General features: G+C 40.8%; 1 protein-coding gene across 4 annotated transcripts in view; it reads right to left on the bottom strand.

Moving 5' to 3' along the window:
* Positions 1-22,733, bottom strand: part of HOOK3 (hook microtubule tethering protein 3) — a 137,476-nt gene that overhangs the window by 49,888 nt on the left and 64,855 nt on the right. For 3 of the 4 annotated variants that reach the window (XM_073018059.1, XM_007962356.3, XM_073018061.1), the window contains exons 8-13: positions 21,206-21,289; positions 16,014-16,177; positions 13,883-14,023; positions 12,290-12,491; positions 7,091-7,201; positions 5,982-6,069 (exon numbers count right to left, since the gene is read on the bottom strand). In XM_073018059.1, the coding sequence (XP_072874160.1) occupies positions 5,982-6,069; positions 7,091-7,201; positions 12,290-12,491; positions 13,883-14,023; positions 16,014-16,177; positions 21,206-21,289 (790 nt within the window). The remainder of the gene's footprint in view (positions 1-5,981; positions 6,070-7,090; positions 7,202-12,289; positions 12,492-13,882; positions 14,024-16,013; positions 16,178-21,205; positions 21,290-22,733) is intronic. The other variant, XM_073018060.1, reaches the window with a different exon arrangement.

The following is a 22,733-nucleotide window of genomic DNA, read 5'->3' as shown; positions in this document are numbered from 1 at the left end:
GAGAAAAAAAATTTGGATATCTCAATTAGGGTTTGACAGCTTGGTCTAGAAACAGGTCAAGAGAATAAAGAAGGGGAGTGGTGGTGAGAACAAAATGAAAATGGTTTCTGTGCAGCTGGGTAAACTGGAAAATGAAGCAAGAAGACAGCTGATTAATAAGACAACAGAGAGAGAGCAAGGAGGTGAAATGAAAGAGAGGAGCAGGGAAAAAAGAATGTTGTAGTCAGAGGAAAAGAAAAATTCCAGTTTCAGGTAACTAAAAAGCCACAGGCTGGTTACTAGTCTGGGAATGAACTGTGAAGCCAAACGAGCGATCCATCAGCCTCCACCATCCCCAGCTGATGACAAAGGAGTGGGAGGGGTAAACTTTGAGCCAAGTGTGGTTCTTTTCCTGGGAGAAAGAGCAGTTTTCTCCTTAGGATCTAAGTTCCTTAATGGATTGACACCTACTCAACTTTTCTTAGTTGAAAAAAAATCACTGCTTTAGGAAGTCTGATGTACTTAAAAGAAAATTATCATTTTCTTTTAGAGACAGGGTCTTGCTGTCACCCATGCTGGAGTGAAGTGCCACAGTTTTGGCTCACTATAACCTCAAACTCCTGGGCTCAAGTGATCCTCCCATCCAAGCCTTCCAAGTAGCTGGGACTACAGGTATGAGCCATTGCACCCAGTCATTATTTTTATTTTTGTAACACATATTTAGAGACAGATGGAGTCTCAATGTGTTGGCCAGGCTGAACTCAAGCTCCTGGACTCAAGAAATCTTTCTTCCTTGGCCTCCCAAAGTGCTGGGATTACAGGCACGAGCCACCATGCCTGGCCCATATTCTATTTAATATTTGAAATAATTGTGTTAAGTGTGCAACATTAAATTACCTGCCACTAGGTATGATCTTAGGGCACCAGCAAAACTAGGTCACCCTGATTTGTCAAGAGTAAATGGTTATCTGGTCGGGCGCGGTGGCACACACCTGTAATCCCAGCACTTTGGGAGGCCATGGAGGGCAGATCACCTGAGGCCAAGAGTTCAAGATCAGCCTGGTCAACATGATGAAACTCTTTCTCTATTAAAAATGCAAAAAGTGGCTGGGTGCGGTGGCTCATGCCTATAATCCCAGTACTTTGAGAGGCTGAGGCGGGTGGATCACCTGAGGCCAGGAGTTCAAGATCAGCCTGGTCAACATGATGAAACTCCTTCTCTATTAAAAATGCAAAAAGTGGCTGGGTGCGGTGGCTCATGCCTGTAATCCCAGCACTTTGAGAGGCCGAGGCAGGTGGATCACCTGAGGTCAGGAGTTCGAGACCAGCCTGGCCAACATGGTGAAACCCTGTCTTTACTAAATATACAAAATTTAGCTGGTCATGGTGGCAGTTCACCTGTAATCCCAGGTACTCGGGGGGCTAAGGCAGGAGAATCGCTTGAAACTGGGAGGCGGAGGTTGCACTGAGCTTAGATTGCGCCATTGCACTCCAGCCTGGGGGACAAGAGCAAGACTTCGTCTTAAAAACACTCCAGTCTGGGTGACAAGAGCAAGACTCCATCTCAAAAAAAGAAAAAAGAAAATAGTTATCTGATATCTTCTTAAGAAAGAATATCAGTATTACAGCCAACTTTTCTATATTACATTTAATACAGCACAACTTTTTCTATATTACATTTAATACTGTTTTCATTTAAAATTACATATTGGGGAGTGCTTTGCCTTACTAAGAGCATCTAAAACTCTTCATCTGGCTCTGGAGAAAGAAGTTATGATTCTCATTTTGCAGAACAAACCAAGTCTTGGAGAGTTTAGTTACTAGCTCAAGCTGCAGGGCAGAGACCATTATGATGGTATTCAACGTTTATGACACCTTATGTTTATGATGGTACATACCAGTTTTCTTTTTATTTATTTATTTTTTTTTTTTTTTATTTTTTGAGACGGAGTCTCGCTCTGTCGCCCAGGCTGGAGTGCAGTGGCCTGATCTCAGCTCACTGCAAGCTCCGCCTCCCGGGTTCCCGCCATTCTCCTGCCTCAGCCTCCTGAGTAGCTGGGACTACAGGCGCCCGCCACCTCGCCCGGCTAGGTTTTTGTATTTTTTAGTAGAGATGGGGTTTCACCATGTTAGCCAGGATGGTCTCGATCTCCTGACCTTGTGATCCGCCCGTCTCGGCCTCCCAAAGTGCTGGGATTACAGGCGTGAGCCACCCCGCCCGGCCACCAGTTTTCTTTTTAAAGTTGTGAATCTTTTTGGGCCTTCTTTAATGGTTAAGTGTTTTGGTTTTTTTGGAGACAGTCTCACTCTGTTGCCCAGGCTGAAGTGCAGTGGTGCTATTTCAGCTCACTGTGGCATACACCTTCCGGGTTCAAGCAATTCTTGTGCCTCAGCCTCTTGAGTAGCTAGAATTACAGGCACGCACCACCATGCCTGGCTAATTTTTCTATTTTTAGTAGAGGCAGAGTTTTGCCATGTTGGCCAGGCTGGTCTCCAACTTCTGGCCTCAAGTGATCCACCTGCCTTGGCCTCCCAAAGTGCTGGGATCACAGGCGTCAGCCACTGTGCCCAGTCTAATGGTTAAGTGTTTTAATCAAATAAAGTATACCATAAAGTTAACCTAAATATGTTTTGGGATATCTCCACACATCTTTTTTTTTTTTTTTCCTCTCAGTGATTGAAAGTTCGAATGATATGGAATCATCAGCCCACCTAAATGATTGAGCTTTGGGTCTTTTTGGGTCAACCAAGGGAAAGTGAGAAGGAAGTCAAGGAAGCCAAGAAACTACTCTCAGGCCCTTCTGTGGTTGGTTGTATTTGCAAGACAGGGGGTCCCCAAGTGTCTTCACTTTTTGATCCTTAGCATGGTTCCCATTTTAGAAGCTGAGGTCCCAGACTCCTTTCTGCTTATATAAGGGGTGTCAGGCAACAGAGTGTTATTTAAGAAAATTTTTTCTGTAAGTCATTTCATTAATACTTCTTGAGGACTGTATGATCTCACACTGATAACAAAGGGGATGACAGAAAGGTGAGATATAAACATGTTCTCCCAACATGCAAAGTGAGGAAATGAATTTTACCTTACATCTGCCTCCATTATCCTATGCCAGAGGGCCTAAAACATTGATGTGCACAAAAAGCATCTGGGGCACTGTTTTAAAATTCACCTTTCTGAACCTTGTCCCCCGAGTCCCTGATTTGTAGGCATGAGTGGACCTGGGAATCTGTATCCCAGGTGATTCTAACATTATTCACCATGCTGTAAGAAACACTATTCTTTTTTGTTTTGGTTTTGTTTTTCAAACAGAGTCTTGCTCTGTCCCCTAGGCTGGAGTGCAGTGACGCAATCTCAGCTCACTGCAAGCTCTGCCTCCCAGGTTCACGCCATTCTCCTGCCTCAGCCTCCCAAGTAGCTGGGACTACAGGTGCCTGCCACCATGCCCAGCTAATTTTTTGTATTTTTAGTAGAGATGGGGTTTCACCGTGTTAGCCAGGATGGTCTTGATCTCCTGACCTCGTGATCTGTCCACCTCAGCCTCTCAAAGTGCTGGGATTACAGGCATGAGCCACCGTGCCTGGCCAAGAAACACTATTCTTACACAAACTTGATGAGGTTTAAAAAACTCAAGTTGCAATTAAGTCTTTGTTTCTGTCATCCTTGCCAAATAATCCTATTACTAAATTGGCCCTTTTCTTTTTCTTTTTTTTATTTTGTTGCCCAGGCTGGAATGCAGTGGCGCGACCTCAGCTCACTGGAGTGACCTCAGCTCACTGGAGCCTCTGCCTCCCAGGCTCAAGTGATCCTCCTGCCTTAGTGTCCTGAGTAGTTGGGCCCACAGGCACATGCCACCATGACCAGCTAATTTGTAATTTTTTTTTTTGTGGGGGGGTGTCTTGCTATGTTGCCCAGGCTGCTCTTGAACTTGTGAGCTCAAGCCCTCTGTCCACCTCAGCCTCCCCAAGCGTTGGGATTACAGGTGTCACCACCATGCCCGGCCTAAATTTGCCCTTTTCTACAAAACACTGACAGCCCCTAACCTGAATAGCATTGCTGGATCTAAGCTTAAATTGTCTGCCCAAAGCAATTTACAACAAAGTAGGAATTAGATTTAAAACATCTTTTATGGCACTTGGATTAAAATATATATATATATATACACATCCACATATATACACACACATCTACATCTACATCTACATCTACATCTTGGCCAGGTGCGGTGGCTCACACCTGTAATCTCAGCACTTTGGGAGGCTGAGGTGGGTGGATCACACAGTCAGGAGATTGAGACCATCCTGGCTAACACGGTGAAACCCTGTCTCTACTAAAAATACAAAAAATTAGCCGGGCATGGTGGCACACCCCTGTAGTCCCAGCTACTAGGGAGGCTGTGGCAGGATAATCGCTTAAACCTGGGAGCCAAGATCTCGCCACTGCACTCCAGCCTGGCAACAGAGCGAGACTCCGTCTCAAAATATGTATCTATCTTAAGGGAAGTATTAGAATACCTCTATTACACTACTTTTGTTTCTCCTTTGGAGAAATTAGCACGGCAGCGTCGTCTAATTCAAAAGCTGTAGAAGTCAACATCCACTTTTTTTCATGGGCCTGTTAAAGCCCTATCATTCATTCTTGACTCATCCTATGTCTTTGGGAAGCCTTTCTGGGTAAACCTATCCACAAGGAAAATCCTTTATGTCACTACCAGCCCTTGCACACGTTTCAATTATAGCATTTATCATCTTGTACCACAATTGCCTAATTTATTTTTGTATCTCCAGCTCTACTAATAGATACAGTGCCTGGCAAACAGCAGGCGCTAAATAATTGTGGGATGAATGAGTCCAGGGCAAGAGACTAGATTTTTAAAACAAGAGTTTTAAAAATCAATGCTGACTGAGAAATGAAGTACGGAAATGTCAAGGGCTGGAATAAAAATAATCCCTAACAGCACAGAATCCTCATTAAGGGAACACAGGTCAGGCATGTGTCCCAGCCCGGCGGCGCTGAGGGGTTGGTGGTGTCTTCATTGTTACGAAACATGTGGGCTCTCTCCTCCCCGCAACCCACCAAGAGCCCAGCCTCCCAGGTTCCCACTCTTATGTGCGCCCCACCCATGACCGACTCTTCCCAGGCCGCTGCTTGTCCTCGCCAGAGCCACCCCTTCCAGTCGCTACGCCAAGGAGGGGCGTTCAGATCCTCCAGTGAGGGCCTAGGAGGCCTTTCATGGCCAATCAGTAGCCAGGCCCTGCAATTTGGGAGGGACTCGGCATCCACAGGGACAGCTGGACTGCTGGGCGATTCCTTAGGGTGCTTGTTTTACGCAAGGCTTAGAGGTCAAAAATAAGGTGACACAGTACTCTCAGAATGGAAGGGAGCCGCACAGACTGTCTGGGTTGGCCATTTTCTAAGACGAACCAACTGCTTTTCAGATTCCTCTCCACCTTTTACGCATTCCTCTGATAAAAGCGGGTGTGACTGATTTGGAAATTGGCTCAGTGACTGAGGGTTCAGACCACCATTTGGACCAGTAAGAAAAGGCAATCGCTGGAGCCTGGGCTTTGCGAAGAGGAGTGCAAGTGGGCCCAATGTTTCATTTTTATCTATTGGTACAATCATGTTCAAGTGAACCAAATAGTTTTATTTATACTATTAGAAATAAATCATCTGGCTGGGCGTGGTGGCTCGCGCCTGTAATCCCAGCACTTTGGGAGCTAAGGCGGGTGGATCACCTGAGGTCAGGAGTTCCAGATCAGCCTGGCCAACATGGTGAAACCCTGTCTCTACTAAAAATACAAAAATTAGCCTGTAATCCCAACTTTTGGAAGGCTGAGGCAGGAGAACCGCTTGAATCTGGGAAGCAGAGGTTACAGCGAGCAGAGACTGTGCCATTGCACTCCAGCCTGGGCAATAAGAGTGAAACTCCATTTCAAAAAAAAAGAAAGAAAGAAAAAAGTAAAAGAAAGAAATCATCTGGTTTGTGCTCCCAAAACGTTTTTACCTTGAGTTGTGAGCTGCCCTTCTTGAGCTTGTACACAACGAAGCTCTTCAATGGTTTCCTTCAGAGAATCCCTTTCTGTTCTCAGTCTCTGGAGAGACACAAAAACATGAAGGGTTAGCTTCACGTTTTAAGAATTTATTCATCAGAGGCCTTTGTCTTACCTAATAGAATGATAAACAATAGTGAACATGAACATGTTTTACCTTTTGCTTTTCTATGGAAAGATCATAGAAGGAAGAAAAGATTAAAACAATTTTTCCCATTTAACAATACTGGATATCTACTATGTGCAAGGCAATATGCTATCCACAGTTAAACAAAACTGTCTACTCCATCTTTAACAATTAGTAACTAATTTCTTTTTTTTTTTTTTTTTTGAGACGGAGTCTTGCTCTGTCGCCCAGGCTGGAGTGCAGTGGCGGGATCTCGGCTCACTGCAAGCTCCGCCTCCCGGGTTCACGCCATTCTCCTGCCTCAACCTCCCAAGCAGCTGGGACTACAGGCGCCTGCCACCTCGCCCGGCTAGGTTTTTTGTATTTTTTTAGTAGAGACGGGGTTTCACCGTGTTAGCCAGGATGGTCTCGATCTCCTGACCTCGTGATCCGCCCGTCTCGGCCTCCCGAAGTGCTGGGATTACAGGCTTGAGCCACCGCACCCGGCCACTAATTTCTTAACATTCTTTTCAGTAGACATAAAACATTGAAGAACAAAGACAATAAATATTCATAAATCATGAAAAAGTAGAAATATTTTTAAAAGATTTGAAATATGCTGAACAACAAAAAGTCCTCTATTAATCATACAGAAAACAAGAAAGCTACACGAACTTATAGAAAGTCAGGAGCAGAACAATGTAAAGGAGACAACAGTGGTAGAAAAGATAACTATATAAAAAAGAAATCTGAATGAAGTATTATAAAAATATTCTTTAGAATTTTTTGCCTTATTTCTGAAACACAAATGGAATTCTCCTATAGCTTAAAAATAAACAGGATTTCTAATTTTTAAATTCATAAATAAAATAAATTAATGTGGCCAAACATGAATTAAACATAAATGCCTTAATTTTAGCAGCGCTCAAAACCAAAATGCCTAATACATATACTCACATCCTTTTCTTTTTGAAGACTGTCAACTTTTTCTTTTAGCCGCTTATATTCAAAATCTAGTTTATCTGCTTTCTTTGATTCTTCGGATAATCTATTTTGTAGTTCTACTACCTGATACAGAAAGATACCATTACTTATACATAATCTGAAACATTAGAAATTATCACTATTTTCTTCTATAGGTTTAAGAAAACCAAACCCTCTCCCACCAGTACTCAAATGCATATGATCCAGCAGTCTAACACAGTGGAGAGAACTAGGAATAAAAACCTGCCCAGTTACTATGGGTTCCCAACCAGAATCATCCAGTGTAACAATGTTCAAAATCATACAAGAATCTATAGGATTTTCATTTCCAGCAATAGAGATAACTGGATAGTCTGAAATTCTTTTTGTATAAAACAAAATAAATGCTGGGGTGGGGCAGGGGGATTCCAATTGCATAGCTAAGCTTACAAAAAAATAAGGGAAATCCTCAGAGGTTAAAACCAGAATGAGAAGTTTATGCAGATGCTCTGGGTACCATGAGGTGTCAACAGGAACCTAGAGCTTTAAAAGGAGATGAGTGGTTGTTAAACCACCCTGGGCTCTAAAAGGTAACAAATCAGCAAATAGGTGCACTAGGAAAAAAAATTTTCATCAGCTGGAAAAATAAACTGAGTGCTTTGGGATTAAAAAAGCATAACTTGGGGGTTAAGTGCAGTGGCTGACGCCTGTAATCCCAGTACTTTGGGAAGCTGAGGCGGGAGGACGGCTTGAACCCAAAATTTGAGATCAGACAAGGCAACATAGTGAGACCCGGTCTCTATAATTTAAAAATTAGCTGGATGTGGCAGCACATGTCTTAGTTCCTCAGGAGGCTGAGGTGGGACGATCACTTGAGCCCAGGAGTTCAAGATTGCAGTGAGCTATGACCATACCATTGCACTCCAGCCTAGGAAACAGAGTGAGATCCTATCTTAAAAAAAAAGTAAGAATGAAAGAAAAAAGGGTAACTTGGAAGTCTGTAACCACAGCATGTTAATAATACGTGGACTTGTGTTTGAATTTTTACTACTTGCATTGTCTGGGAAAACCCAAGCCAAGCAATTAGAGGAGTATTAGTTGGTAATGCTGTGGAAAGTCTGCCATAAACAAACACACATATTGACCACAGAAACAAAACCTCAACCCATGAGCCTCAGGATTCCCCAAGGTAAAGATGAGCTAATGAAAGAGCAAAATCCAAAATTATAAAGGCCATAAAGAAATATGTCACAATGAACAAGACTCTGTGGAAAACATTAACAGCAATAACAACCAAAAAATAATAGAATAAGATCTCCAAGGATTTCAGATTGGAATTATCAGATACAAAATACACATACTTAAAAAAATAAAGAGAAAATCTAAATTTTAAAAGCAGTAGGAGGCCAGGCACGGCAGCTCACACCTATAAGCCTAGCACTTTGGGTGGCTGAGGCAGGCAGATTGCCTGAGCTCAGGAGTTTGAGATCACCCTGGTGGCAACATGGTGAAACCCTGTATCTACTAAAATATAAAAATTCAGCCAGGCTTGGTGATGCACTTCTGTAATCCCAGCTACTCGGGAGAGTGTGGCAGGAGAATTGCTTGAACCCGGGAGGTGGAGGTTGTAGTGAGCTGAGATTGCACCACTGCACTCCAACCTGGGCCACAGAGCCAGACTCTGCCTCAAAATAAATAAATAAATAAATAAAAATAAAATAAAAAACAAAAAGGAGTAAGAGACCATCAAAAATAACCAGGGAGATTTGAAAAAGCACACAAAGAAGGTTTGTAGACAAAATATTATCATTTAAAAAATGAAGTGGCCGGTCACGGTGGCTCATGCCTATAATCCCAGCACTTTGGGAGGCCAAGGCGGGTGGATAACCGGAAGTCAGGAGTTCAAGACCAGCCTGGCCAACATAGTGACACCCTGCATCTATTAACAATACACAAAAATTAGCCAGGCATGGTGGTGGGCGTCTGTAATCCCAGCTGCTCGGGAAGCTGAGGCAGGAGAATCACTTGAATGTGGGAGGTGGAGGTTGCAATAAGCAGAGATTGTGCCACTGCACTCCAGCCTGGATGACAGAGTGAGACTCTGTCTCAAAACAAAACAAAACAAAGAACCAAAAACAAACAGACGAAAACAAACAAACAAAAAACATGTAGCAAACTTTGTAATACACTGGCAAAATAAACATTCTGTACGTAATCAACAAGGAATGCTTTCCCACCATTACTGTTTTTCCCTCCAAGTTGTACTAAAATCTAGGTATGCTGATTAAGAAGAAAAAAAGGATATGGAATAGAAAGGGAGAAATTGGGCTGGGTGCAGTGGCTCACACCTATAATCCCAGCCCTTTGGGAGGCTGAGACAGGAGGATGTCTTGAGCCCGGGTATTTAAGACCAGCCTGGGCAACATGATGAAACCCCATCTCTACAAAAATTACAAAATTAGCTGAGTGTGGTGGCACACACTTGTGGTCCTAGCTACTTGGGAAGCTGAGATGGGAGGATCACCTGAGCCTGGGGAGGTCGAGGTTGCAGTGAACCATGGCTGCACCACTGCACTCTAGCCTGGGTGACAGAGCGAAACCCTCTCTCAGAAAAAACAAAAAACAAAAAACATAAATTCCTTTTATTTCTTTACTATATCCCTTCTGACAAGAGAATCTACAGACATTATCAGAAGTAATATGAGAATTTGGCAAGGTTGCAGAATCAACATATAAAAGTTAATTTCATTCATATAAATTAGTAATAAAGTGAAAATGGTATCTCTATCTAACTGCATTCAAAAAACAACCCAAAACACAAAGCACCTAACAGTAACTACAATGAAATATGCACAAAATCTTTAGAAGAACATTAATAAACTTAACCCAAAGACATGTAAGACCACGGAAAGGTCTCATGTTCAGACAGGAACAACTCTCCCCAAATTGATCAAGAGAGTCGAAGTAATTCCAATTCCCATGAGTTTGGAGTTTAAAGGGAAAGCAAAGGGCTGAGAACAGACTTCTGAAAAAGGACAAAGTATGAGAGTCTGCACTACCACCTATCAAAATTGCTAAAAATCTGTAAAACTTGAGTGTGATATTGGTGTAGGAACAGATAAATATACCAAGGGAACAGTAGAAAGTGTCCAGAAACAACCCATAAACAACATGGATACTTTAGATATACAAGATAGAATTGCAGGTCATTGTGGAAGAAAGGACTATTAAATAAATGGTAGTAGGCTGAATGGTAGTAGGTAGTATCCACACAGACAAAAAGAGTCTCAAAGGGATCCCTACTTCACACCCTACACAAAAATTAATTCCAAGTGGATTAAATACCTAAATATGCAAAACAAACTTTAAATCTTTGTAAAGAAAATAGAGAAGATTAGACTATATACTTATGTACGAAATAATTTCTTAAAATATAAAAAGTACAAATCATAAAAGTACTTGAAGTTCATTATGCTGAAATTATCAACCTCAAAAAAGTAAAAGGACAAGTCATAGACCTATAGGAGATTAAGTAAAAATATATGCAAGTGATAAAGAATATCTAGAACATATAAACAACCTTTAGAAATCAGTAAATGATTCAATCTTTTAAATGGGTAAAAGATAAAAATAGGAAATTTACAAAAGAAATATGGTCAGTCAATATATTTGTAATCAGAGTAACACGAAGTATAATTAAAAGGAGACACCATTTTATACCTATATAATTGGCAAACTTTACTTATTTTTTCTTTTCTCAAGACAAGGTCTTACATGTCCCATGTTGCCAGCAGAGTCACATGCAGCACAAAAGCAAAGCTGGAGCGCAGTGGTGCAATCATAGCTCACTGTAGCCTCTGAGGCCCGGGCTCAAGCGATCCTTCAACCTCAGCCTCCCAAGTAGCTGGGACCACAGGTTCATGCCACCATGCCCAGCTAACTTAAAGTTATTTTTAGAGATGGGGTCTTGCTATGTTTCCCAGGCTGGTCTGGAACTCCTGGGCTCAAGTCATTCTCCTGCCTCAGCCTCCCAAAGTGTTGAGATTACAGGCGTGAGACACTGTGCCAGGCCAGCAAAATTTAAAGTTTGCCAATACTGTGTGTTGGTGATGATATGAAGCAACAGGAATATAAACTGCTTGTTGGTAACACAATAACTTTAAGGAACAATCTGCTAATATCTAACTATATTGATGATACTCTTAGACAGAAATTCCATCAAGTTGTAAAACCTTCACACATGTATAGTAGAGGACCTGTACAATACTATTTATATGGCATTTCTTTTAATACAGGAAAAAAAGCTGAAACATCCTGTAGGCCTCTTAACAGGAAAATGGGTAAATTTTGGTACAGAGACTAACTGAAATACTATACAGCAGCGGAAATGAATGTTATAAAGCTATACCTATCGTGATAAACAAATCTCACTGAGCAAAAGACAAAAATTTATATAAAGTTTTGGAACATGTCAAAATGCTATAACTTTTTAGGGATAAATATATATATGTAGCAAAAGTATAGAGAGACAAATGGGAATGAAAGCTGCAGCATGGAGGCTGCCTGTAATGAGGAGGGGGAGAGAATGTTTTATTCAAGCATGAATATTTACTGAACTATGCTTTTACATTTGTGTATTTCTTAAGTATTAAGTAATAAATAAATAAATAAATAAAAATAAATAAATAAAAATAAAAGTATCTGCTATGGAGAGTTTAAAGCTCTTTAAATATAAGATAAATATAAATAAATACAATAGGCCGTGCATGGTGGCTCACAGTGGCTCACAGTGGCTCACACCTGTAATCCTAGCACTTTGGAAGGCCGAGGCTGGTGGATCACTTGAGCTCAGGAGTTCAAGACCAGCCTGGGCAACACAGTGAAACCCCGTCTCTACCAAAATACAAAAAATTAGCCAGGTATGGCGGCATGCGTCTGTAGTCCCAGCTACTCGGGAGGCTGAGGCAGAAGAATTGCTTGAACCTAGGAGGTGGAGGTTGCAGTGAGCTAAGATCACGCCACTGCACTCCAGGCTGGGTGACAGAGTGAGACTTAGTCTCCTAAAAAAATAAATACAATAAAGAAAAGATAAAAAATAGAATACCATGAAAACAAGTCAGTAATTTTGGTAAGCTACATGCTATAACTGAGAGCTTGCCTGAAACCATCATCAAGATGCTGTGTTTCTTTTACCTGTCTCTTGTAGGTTTCAAGTTGACTTCGCGCTGCGTTGGCCTTTCTTAATTCTTCCTCTAGACTGACAGTGTTCTGCATATACACGGTATTCTTCTCTTCTAAGAGTTTAACCTGCCGCCTTAAATCACCAAGATCTTCTAGCTTCTTTTTATAAGATTCTACTTGACCTTCTAGTTTAGACACTTTATCAGAAGAATGTCTAGAATTAGATGGGAAATTAAAAAATCAGAAACACATCCACACTTGTAAAAGTTGTTTCAGTATTAAGAAGGATTGCCAGGAAACATAAGACAAAAGTGATTCCAGGTTAATTTTCTGCACAGGTTAAAATATATGACCTAAGTTACAATTACACGTTTAATGGAGAATAATAATTTAAGAAAAACAAGCAGGAGAGGGCAGCCAGCAGAGTCACATGTGGCACAAAAGAAAAGTAAGTTTAACAGTGTCCAAATAATTTGGCAATTATCAGTGATGACCGGAATAGCAGCTTCAGTGGGGCAGTGTGGGCAGATAGTAGGGTCGAGGAGAGAACGTCAGTTTTACCTTATGTAATCTAAGTTTGGTTCTGGTGGGAAGGAGAGAGTAGTAACTCCCTCTCTCTTTAAGATTAAGGAGACCTAAATGTGCATGTGCATGTATATGTATAAAGGAGAGAGATCCAAAAGGCAAAAGAAATGAGGATTGATGTAACACAGTCCCTGTGTAGGCCAGAAAGGTGGAGGTCCAGAGCACTGAAGAAGGAATTAGCCCTGAACAGGAGGAAGAATAACAGGTCTATACTCTCTAAAGAAAGGGTGGATGGGAACCCAGTGAAGTTTAGAGGTGCAGGAGACAAAAGACAGGGAGTGTCCAGCAGTTCATGGCCTCTTTCTTTCCTGCTATAGGAGACAAGGTCATCTATTGAGACTAAGGCATGGGAGGTGTGGGGGGAGGGCAGCCAGGGGAGTAGAATCCTGAAGAATCGGAATGGCTGTGAGTGAGACAATGAGCAAGGGGAGGGCGGGTCATTGGGAAGAACCCAGCTCAGAAGGAAGCCACCGACTGGCAGCAGCACAAAACTATCAATTACGCATTTCCCCTGTTCTCAGTATTCAAAGAGCAAAAGTAGAAAATGTAGATGGTTGAGATAATCAACAGAGGAGACTGTACAAGAAGAGGAGTGAAAAAATGAGGTGGCAGGGAGTGAGGTACCTCATGAGAGAACTGAAGGGATAACAACAAGGCCCAGCAAGAAAATGAGGCCTTGCGGGCGTGGCGAGAGAACAGTTCCAGAGCTGTACAAGTAAAAAGTGATGGTCAGAATTTCTATTTTACAAACACTTGTGTATCGCTTAATTGCCAGACACTGTTGCAAGTGTTTACAAACATAAATTCACTCAATTCCTCATATAAACCTGAGGTAGGCATGTGTATTGTTTCCATTTTGCAGATGAGCAAACGGCCATACAGAGATTGCATAAGCAGTAGACCCGGGATCTCAGCCCAGGTAGCCTGGCTCTTAAGCTTGCTAGATGTTCAGAAACCCTAGAGTTTCTAACACTAGAGCCAAACTGTGCTGGGCAGTGAAGGTGAAGGTGAGGTTTTTACCTCAGCACGTCGATCTCATCTTTCAGAGACTGAGCTTCATCTGCCAAAGTGGTCAGTTCATCATTCTGTTGCCGAAGTTCAGAGATCTCCTTTTCTAACTCTTCACAGCGTATTCGATAATCATCTTTGGCTGCTTCTAGTCTGTAACCAATACATAATAGACCAAGAAAGCACTATTTACCGCCTCCTCATTCTCCTTAGAACAGTAAAAGAAAAATATAAAGCATGAGAATAAAGCCTTCTTGAATATGTCTCCCATGTTAGTGGCCACAAGCTGCATTCTCAAATATTAACTGTCATAAAAATGGACTCCACCGTCCCAAGTCTTGGGAACGGTGACAACTGGTTACTATTTCCCTACCAGAAGGCAAGATAACATGCAATGCTTTTCAGAACTGCAGATACAATTTATTTAAGGGCTTTTAAAATTATAAAATTAACACATATGGTCTGGCACAGTGGCTTACAGTAATAAACCCATTATGTTAATAAAAACAACATAATGTTTACGAAAAATAACTATTTTCTAAAACAAAAAAGTGAGAAGAGTGGCACTGTTTTACATTTTTGTGATTCTATTATCTGTTTTAATAGAAGACAGCTGAGTTCTCATATTTGTTTCTACACCCATCTGTTGGTGACATGTTGTTTTTGGCTGAAGTATATGAAGAAAATCTAGCCTTGCAGACACATAGTTGGAAAACAGAGGGTCTTGCAGATTCTTCAAAATGGTCTCAGAGGACCTCCAGGAGCCTCGACCATTCTTTGAACTACTGATGTAGACCAAAGGGAATGGACTGTTTCTAAGGTTTCTAAGGAGCCTAAGAAAAGTTTATTACTTTTTCCTGTTAAGGTGAAAGAAAAAAAAAAATCCAGAAACATTTCACTAAGGAATAACGAGAATAGTAGTTATGCTACCATACTCAGTTACTCAGTAAAGTAAAAATCTAATTGATGTTTAATTTCTCTGTTTTAACACTAGAAATCTATGGCTAGGTAAGAAACAAGTCATGATGCACTTTTTAGTAAACCGTAACAAAGTATTTTCTTCATACTCTTAAGTCTTTCAATTTTGTGCTTCTGTCTCATCTTGCAGAACATATTTTCCTTTTTCTTCTTTTTCCTTTCACCACCCAAAGGTCAAAGGGCCCTTCTTCCTTTCTTTTGGACTTTTCTTCCCACAGAAGATGTCTGAAATATAGTTCCTTTAAATCTTGCCTGTCCTTTTAAATCAGCTCACCCCTTTAAATAAGCCTATTTCTATAAACACACACATACACACACACATATATATAGATTTCTATAAGTCTATAAATCCATCTGTCTTTTAAAAATCCCTGCCTGCAACTTTTCATGGCTCTTCCCGAAGATGTGCTTATTTTGAAATCCCTAATCTGTGGTTTATGGTCTACTCTGACCATTACTTTTCCAAACAAAAGTCATTTCAGATTTTCAGTGAAATTTAATCTTTCTGGTGATCATGCCAACTCGCCTGCAGGCCGCTTCACAAATGTTCTTCCTCGGTCTTTCTTGAAAGTTTCCTCAGTCACCTTTGTTTCCCAGAGGGGCAGGTGTGGGGTGGAGGGCTGGTGTCTGATTTCTTCCTGTCACTCAGTTATTCTGGCATTCTGTCTTCAAGTAATAAGGAAGGTGGCGCTCTGATAGAACATTTCTTAGACGTGAAGTAGTTTCATGTTGTATGAGGAGATTCTGAGAAGTTGTTCATTATGGAGCCTCAATGGTCTACAGTTTCCCAGAAGTCCTAACATTATATTCTTTTTTTTTTTTTTTTTTCTTGAGACAGTCTTGTTCTGTTACCCAGGCTGGGGTGCAATGGCACGATCTCAGCTCACTGAAATCTCCACACCCCCCGTTCATGCAATTCTCATGTCAAGCCTCCCGAGTAGCTGGGATTACAGGCACCCGCCATCATGCCTGGCTATATGAGATGGGGTTTCATCATGTTAGCCAGGCTGATTTTGAATCCCTGAACTCAAGCAATCAGCCTGCCTCAGCCTCCCAAAGTGCTGGGATTCCAGGCATGGGCCAATGTGCCTGGCCAATATATTCTTAACTTTAAATGACAGCTAACAAATTTTTAAAAATCAGATTTTAAAGAGTTGTCTTTTACCTGAATGTTTCTTCTTGGAGCTGTTCTAATTGAGTCTGGAGCTGCAAATGCCTTCTTCCTGCTGGACTGTTAGGGTCTTCTATAGAATCAGATTGATTGAGTCTTTCCATTAATACCTGATTCTCTGCCAACAAACTACTTTTCTCTTCCTGCAATGCTGCAACCTGTTGGAATACAGGACAATGGCAGTTATTTCTTCTAATTACACTGGCATCAGCTCAATCACTTGTGAATTACCATTACAAATTAAAGCCTATATATATATTTTTTGAGGTGGAGTCTCGCTGTCACTCAGGCTGGAGTGCAGTGGCATGATCCCGGCTCACTGCAAGCTCCGCCTCCCAGGTTCATGTCATTTTCCTGCCTCAGCCTTCCGAGTAGCTGGGACTACAGGTGCCCACCACCATGCCTGGCTAAATTTTTGTGTTTTTAGTAAAGACGTGGTTTCACCGTGTTAGCCAGAATGGTCTTGATCTCCTGACCTCATGATCCGCCCGCCTCGGCCTCCCAAAGTGCTGGGATTACAGGCGTGAACCACTGCACCGGCCATTAAAGCCTATTTTTAAAGAAGTACAATCAATCTCCACTTAAAACATTTACATCATTTTGGAATACTGCACGTGCAGACCAAGATATAAGAGTGACAATTCATTCCTATTTCATATTTGAAAAAACACCTCACCAGACAAGATACAGAGATGGCAAATAAGCACACTAATAAATAATCATTAGCTATCAAGGAAATGCAAATTAAAATCACAATATTATATAACTACACTCCCACTAGAATAAACAAAATTAAAAAGACTGACTGTAGCAAATGTTGGCAAAGAAGCTTGTGGTGAGAATATAAAATGTTTCAAACACTTTGGAAAATAGTTTAGCAGTTTCTTAAATAATTAAACATGCAACGACCACATGACTGATTTAGCCATCCTACTCCTAGGTATTTACTCAAGAGAAATAAAAGCATATGCCCACACGAAGACTTAGGAAGAATGTTCATAGCAGCTTCATTTGTGATGGAGGAAAACTGGAAACAACCCAAACATCTGCCAACAAGCAAATGACTAAATGATTTGCACTATATCATATAGGTTGAACATCCCAAATCTAAAAATACAAACTGAGAAATGCTTCAAAATCTGAATGTTTCTGAGCACCTACATGACACTCAAAAGAAATGCTCATTCGAGCCATTTCAGCTTTTGGATTTTTGGATTTAGGATACTCAACCAGTAAGTATATAATGCAAATATCCCCAAATCCAAAAATATCATGAATTTCAGATATGGAATACTCAACCTGTATAAAAGAAAACTACTCAGCAATAAAAAATAATTAACAATTTACAGCTACAATATAGATGAATCTCAAAATAATGTAAGAAGTCAGACAAAAAGCCGGGCACCGTGGCTCACGCCTGTAATCCCAGTACTTTGGGAGGCCGAGGCAGGTGAATCACCTGAGGTCAGGAGTTCGAGACCAGCCTGGCCAACATGGTGAAACCCCATCTCTGCTAAAAATACAAAAATTAGCCGGGCATGGTGGCAAACGCCTGTAATCCCAGCTACTCAGGAGGCTGAGGCAAGAGAATCGCTTGAACCTGGGAAGCAGAGGTTGCAGTGAGCTAAGATCTTGCCATTGCACTCCAGCCTAGGGGACGAGAGCAAGACTTAGTCTCAAAAAAAAAAAAAAAAAAAAACCCATAAAAAAAGAAGTCAGACCAAAAAAATTCAATATATATAGCAGAACTCCATTTTACACACAAACAACAGACAAAAAGAATCTAATTTTCGAAACATAAACATGGCTGGCATGGTGGCTCATGCCTGTAATCCTTGTACTTTGGGAGACTGAGGGAGGAGAATTACTTGAGCTAGGAGTTGGAGAACAGCCTGGGTAACACAGTGAGACCCTGTCTCCACAAAAAATAAAAAATTAGCTGGGTGTGGTGGTGAATGCCTGTGGTCCCCACTACTTGGGAGGTTGAGGCAGGATTGCTCAAGTCCAAGAGGTCGAGGCTGCAGTGAGCCGTGATCACACCACTGCACTCCATCCTGGACGACAGAGCAAGATTCTGTTTCAAAAACAAAACAAAACAAAACAGGGCAGGTACAGTGGCTCATGCCTACAATCCAAGCACTTTGGGAGACCAAGGTGGTACGACTGCTTGGGGCCAGGAGTTTGAGACCAGCCTGGTAGCATAACAAGATCCCATTTCCACCAAAAAAAAAAAAAAAAAAAAAAAAATTTAGCCAAGTCTGGTGGTACGTGCCTGTGGCCCCAGCTATTTGGAAGGCTAAGGTGGGAGGATCACTTGAGCCCAAGAAGTTGATTGCACCAAGCTGTGATCATGCCACTGCACTTCACCCTAAATGACAGACAGAGCATGACCCTGTCTCAAAAAACAAAATGATGAGCCAGATGTGGTGGTTCACACTTGTAATCCCAGCACTTTGGGAGATGGAGGTGGGCAGATCACTGGAGCTCAGGAGTTCAAGACCAGCCTGGGCAATATGGCAAAACCCCAACTGTACAAAACATTAAAAAATTAGCTGGGCGTCGTGGTGTGCGCTTGTAATCCCTGCTACTCAGGAGGCTGTGGTGGGAAGATTGTTTTAGCCCAGGAGGCGGAGGTTGCAGTGAGCCAAGATTGCACCACTGCACTCCAGCATGGGTGACAGAGTGAGATCCTGTCTCAAAAAACAAAATGAAACATAAACATGATTATTTAAGAAAATAACAAAGCAAAGGGGCTTATAACGAAAAGCTACAGTTTCCTATGGAGTTTTCCCACTCTCCAGAGAAGTTTTTACTGTTCCTAATTTTACTGCTTTTGGTTACTTTCCATATCTAAATAATGTTACACAATTATTTCTTGACTTATCAACCTTAGACATTATCTAGTGACTCTCTCTTCTGACATGTTTGATTACAGCAACTTGTGCCATTCCTTCCTACCATAAATATAGTTAATCACTATTCTCACTTCCTTCACTGATCACCTCTGCAACTTTAAACTACTTATTGATATTTCACTCAGTCACCCATCCACTCACTCATTCACTCACTCACCTACTATGAGCTAGGTATGGTATCCTTGCACTTTTCTAAGTGCAAGGGATATGGAGATGAAAAAAGGGAAGTTCTTACTCATGTGTTATATATTCGAAACAAATTATAAGTAAAAACAAATCATTGCACAAGAAAGTAAATTAATAAATACATGTAAAAAGAAATAAAAAGTGCTATGCAGTGCTATGCAGAGTGATATGGTTTGGATATTTATCCTCTCCAAATCTCATGTTGAAATGTAGTCCCGAATGTTGGAGGTGGGGCCTGGTGGGAGATGTTTGGATCACAGCACTGGATCACTAATGAATGGCTTGGTAGCGTCCTCATAAGTGAGGGAATTCTTGCAAGACCTGGTTGTTTAAAAGTGTATGGCAACTTTCCACCCCTTGCTCCTGCTCTTGCCATGTGACACAGCTGCTTCCCCTTTGCCTTCTGCCATGATTGGAAGCTTCCTGAGGCCCTCACCAGAAGCAGATGCTGGAGCCATGCTGGAAAGCTTGCAGAACCGTGAGCCAATTAAACGTCTTTTTTCTTTATAAATTACCCAGCCTTGGGTATTTCTTTATAACAATACAGCCTAGTACACAGAGAATTAAAATAAGAACAACAAAAAAGACTGGTTGATTATTTGGGATTACTCAACATGGAAGGCCTTCCTGAAGAGACCTACTTTAGACCTACTTCAGTGCCTGATGCATTCCAGTGCCTGACATTTTATGACAAATAAATCAGGTGATTTTTGAGCTGAGGTTGGATGACAAGGAGCAGTTAGCCATGTAACGATTGTCTCCCTGTAGAAGTAGTTCTAGATGTCCTACTTGGTAAGATGAAAGCCATCATTTCTGGCTGTCCCTTTCCTTCATCACTCCTGTTTTACTTCTCAAACTCTGTCATTGGCATCTTAACTTTTACAATAATGTTTCTCTATAGGACAATTCTAAATGTTGAAAACCAATAAAGTTTACATTAAAGATTACATGCTTATGACTGTGTTGCTGTTTTCTCCACAGCAAAATATGCTGTAGGGCTACCTCTTCTCTTCTCATAACCTCTCTGCAACACTATCATTCATTTTGCAATCTGTCCATACCTGGGATTGGCAAACTGTTCTGGTGTAAAGGACCATATTGTAAATGTTTTAGGCAAGTACTTCACTCTGTCATTGAAGCCTGAAAGAAGCCACAGACAATACATAAAGGAGCCATGATAAAATTGTATTTGTAAAAACAGAAAGCAAGCCGTAGTTTGCCAATCTCAGTATATAAATTTAATTTTATGTCACTAAAGATACTTATATTCTGCTTATAAAAATAATGTAATCTTATTATAACTTAGCATTTGTATATAAATTCTAAAATCTGAAATGCAATTAACAGCACTTACATTATGACTTTGTAAATATTATTTTCTAGATAACCCAACAAGTGTGATGTGATTACTTTCTTCAATATGCATCCAATGCAATGACCAACTCATATGCCTTTCAAAGCAAAATGCTTGGTATTATGAACTCTACATATGCATAACCTAGCTTTAACAAGTACCAAAACTTGGCCAACTATGTCTCCCATGTATGTCCCCCACTTTAGTCAAAGTAAATTCCAGACAAATAATCTTATTCTTGTCTGTTATTTGTGAAAGGTATTCTCAACTTTAATTATGCTCTTGAATTTTTTTGTTTTGACAATTCTACTTAAACATTTTTTTTTCCGAGACATAGTCTTGCTCTGTCACCCAGGCTGGAGTGCAGTGGCACAATCTTGCTCAGTGCAACCTCTGCCTCCCAGATTCAAGCAATTCTCCTGCCTCAGTCTCCCAGGTAGCTGGGATTACAGGCGCCCGCCACCACACCCGGCTAATTTTTTGTATTTTAGTAGAGATGGGGTTTCACCATGTTGGCCAGGCTGGTCTCGAATTCTTGAGCTCAAGTGACCCCCCCACCTCAGCCTCTCAAAGTGCTGGGATTACAGGTGTAAGTCACTGCGCCCAGCCATATTTTCCCTAAAAAAGAGTTGCGTTACAGTTAAGATGTACTATATGGCAGTACACAGCACATTTGGTGGTACTAACAGTGGTATGTTTCAAAGAGGCAGTGCACAGAACAAATTTCCTACCTGCATATCCAATTCATGGCATCTTTGAGCAATTTCTTCCTTTGCTGACAAAGCTTCATTTAGTTCCTCTGTAGTTTTCTTAAGCTGGTTAGAAACAAAGAGATAAACATTTTAATATGAAGTGGTAACAATTAATAATTTGTATGTTCCACACAGAATTAAAACATTTCCCCTCTTTCTTTCTTGAAGAGGGAAGGGTACAGGAGGAAATCAAGAATCCTGTGGAAGAGTACAAAGACAGCACTTTTAACTTTAAATTAATTTCTTTTACTCTGTCTTGTCTTTTCCGTCCTTTGAATTTGGCTCATTCCCCATATCAAGATTTTGTATGCATCTTTTTTGATCTAGACTACCTGGTTCTTAGTAAGGATAATTCTTTAATAACTGAGAAATTTTACCTTCGTAAAATATATATGTGCTAGAGGAATAGGGATTTTAATTGTCAGAATATGCAGCTAGAACATTTCTTTCTTTTTTTTTTTTTTTAATTATTATTATACTTTAAGTTGTAGGGTACATGTGCATAACGTGCAGGTTTGTTACATATGTATACTTGTGCCATGTTGGTGTGCTGCACCCATCAACTCGTCATTTACATCAGGTATAACTCCCAATGCAATCCCTCCCCTCTCCCCCCTACCCATGATAGGCCCCGGTGTGTGATGTTCCCCTTCCCGAGTCCAAGTGATCTCATTGTTCAGTTCCCACCTATGAGTGAGAACATGCGGTGTTTGGTTTTCTGTTCTTGTGATAGTTTGCTAAGAATGATGTTTATTGCAGCAGTATTCACAATAGCAAAGACTTGGAATCAACCCAAATGTCCATCAGTGACAGATTGGATTAAGAAAATGTGGCACATATATACCATGGAATACTATGCAGCCATAAAAAAGGATGAGTTTGTGTCCTCTGTAGGGACATGGATGCAGCTGGAAACCATCATTCTTAGCAAACTATCACAAGAACAGAGAACATTTCAACACAAGTGTTTTAGTCATATTAAAACCTTATGCTGGGGGTGGGCGAAGGAGAGTCATATCAAAATCTTATGGAAGGGCAAGGGGAGGGATAGCATTAGGACAAATACCTAATGAGTGCAGGCCTTAAAACCTACATGATGGGTTGATAGGTACAGCAAACCACCATGGCACATGTATACCTATGCAACAAACCTGCACATTCTGCTCAGGTATCTCAGAACTTAAAGTTAAAAAAAAAAAAACTATCAAAAACTCTCGTGAAAAGAGTTAGAATATGATGAAAATTTGCATCTCCTGAGATTAAGAAAACAAAAATATTTCTGAAGGAAAAAATCTTATGTTAATTTGTGTAGCACCATTAAAAAATTTATTTACTGTCAACATAAACCAAACACTCCTGAGTTGTATCTCATTACTATATAAACTCTTTAAGTTAGCAAAAGTATGAAAAAAAATTGATTAAAAGAAAATTTTATTGTCTCTTCATTTCATGTGACCAAACCTCTGTGTAGTAGACCAAAAAAAAAAAAAAAAAAAATGAAAGCTTG

This window comes from Chlorocebus sabaeus, chromosome 8, assembly GCF_047675955.1.
Source record: "Chlorocebus sabaeus isolate Y175 chromosome 8, mChlSab1.0.hap1, whole genome shotgun sequence".
Taxonomy (NCBI): domain Eukaryota; kingdom Metazoa; phylum Chordata; class Mammalia; order Primates; family Cercopithecidae; genus Chlorocebus; species Chlorocebus sabaeus.
This window is presented reverse-complemented; position numbering and strand designations above follow the sequence as displayed.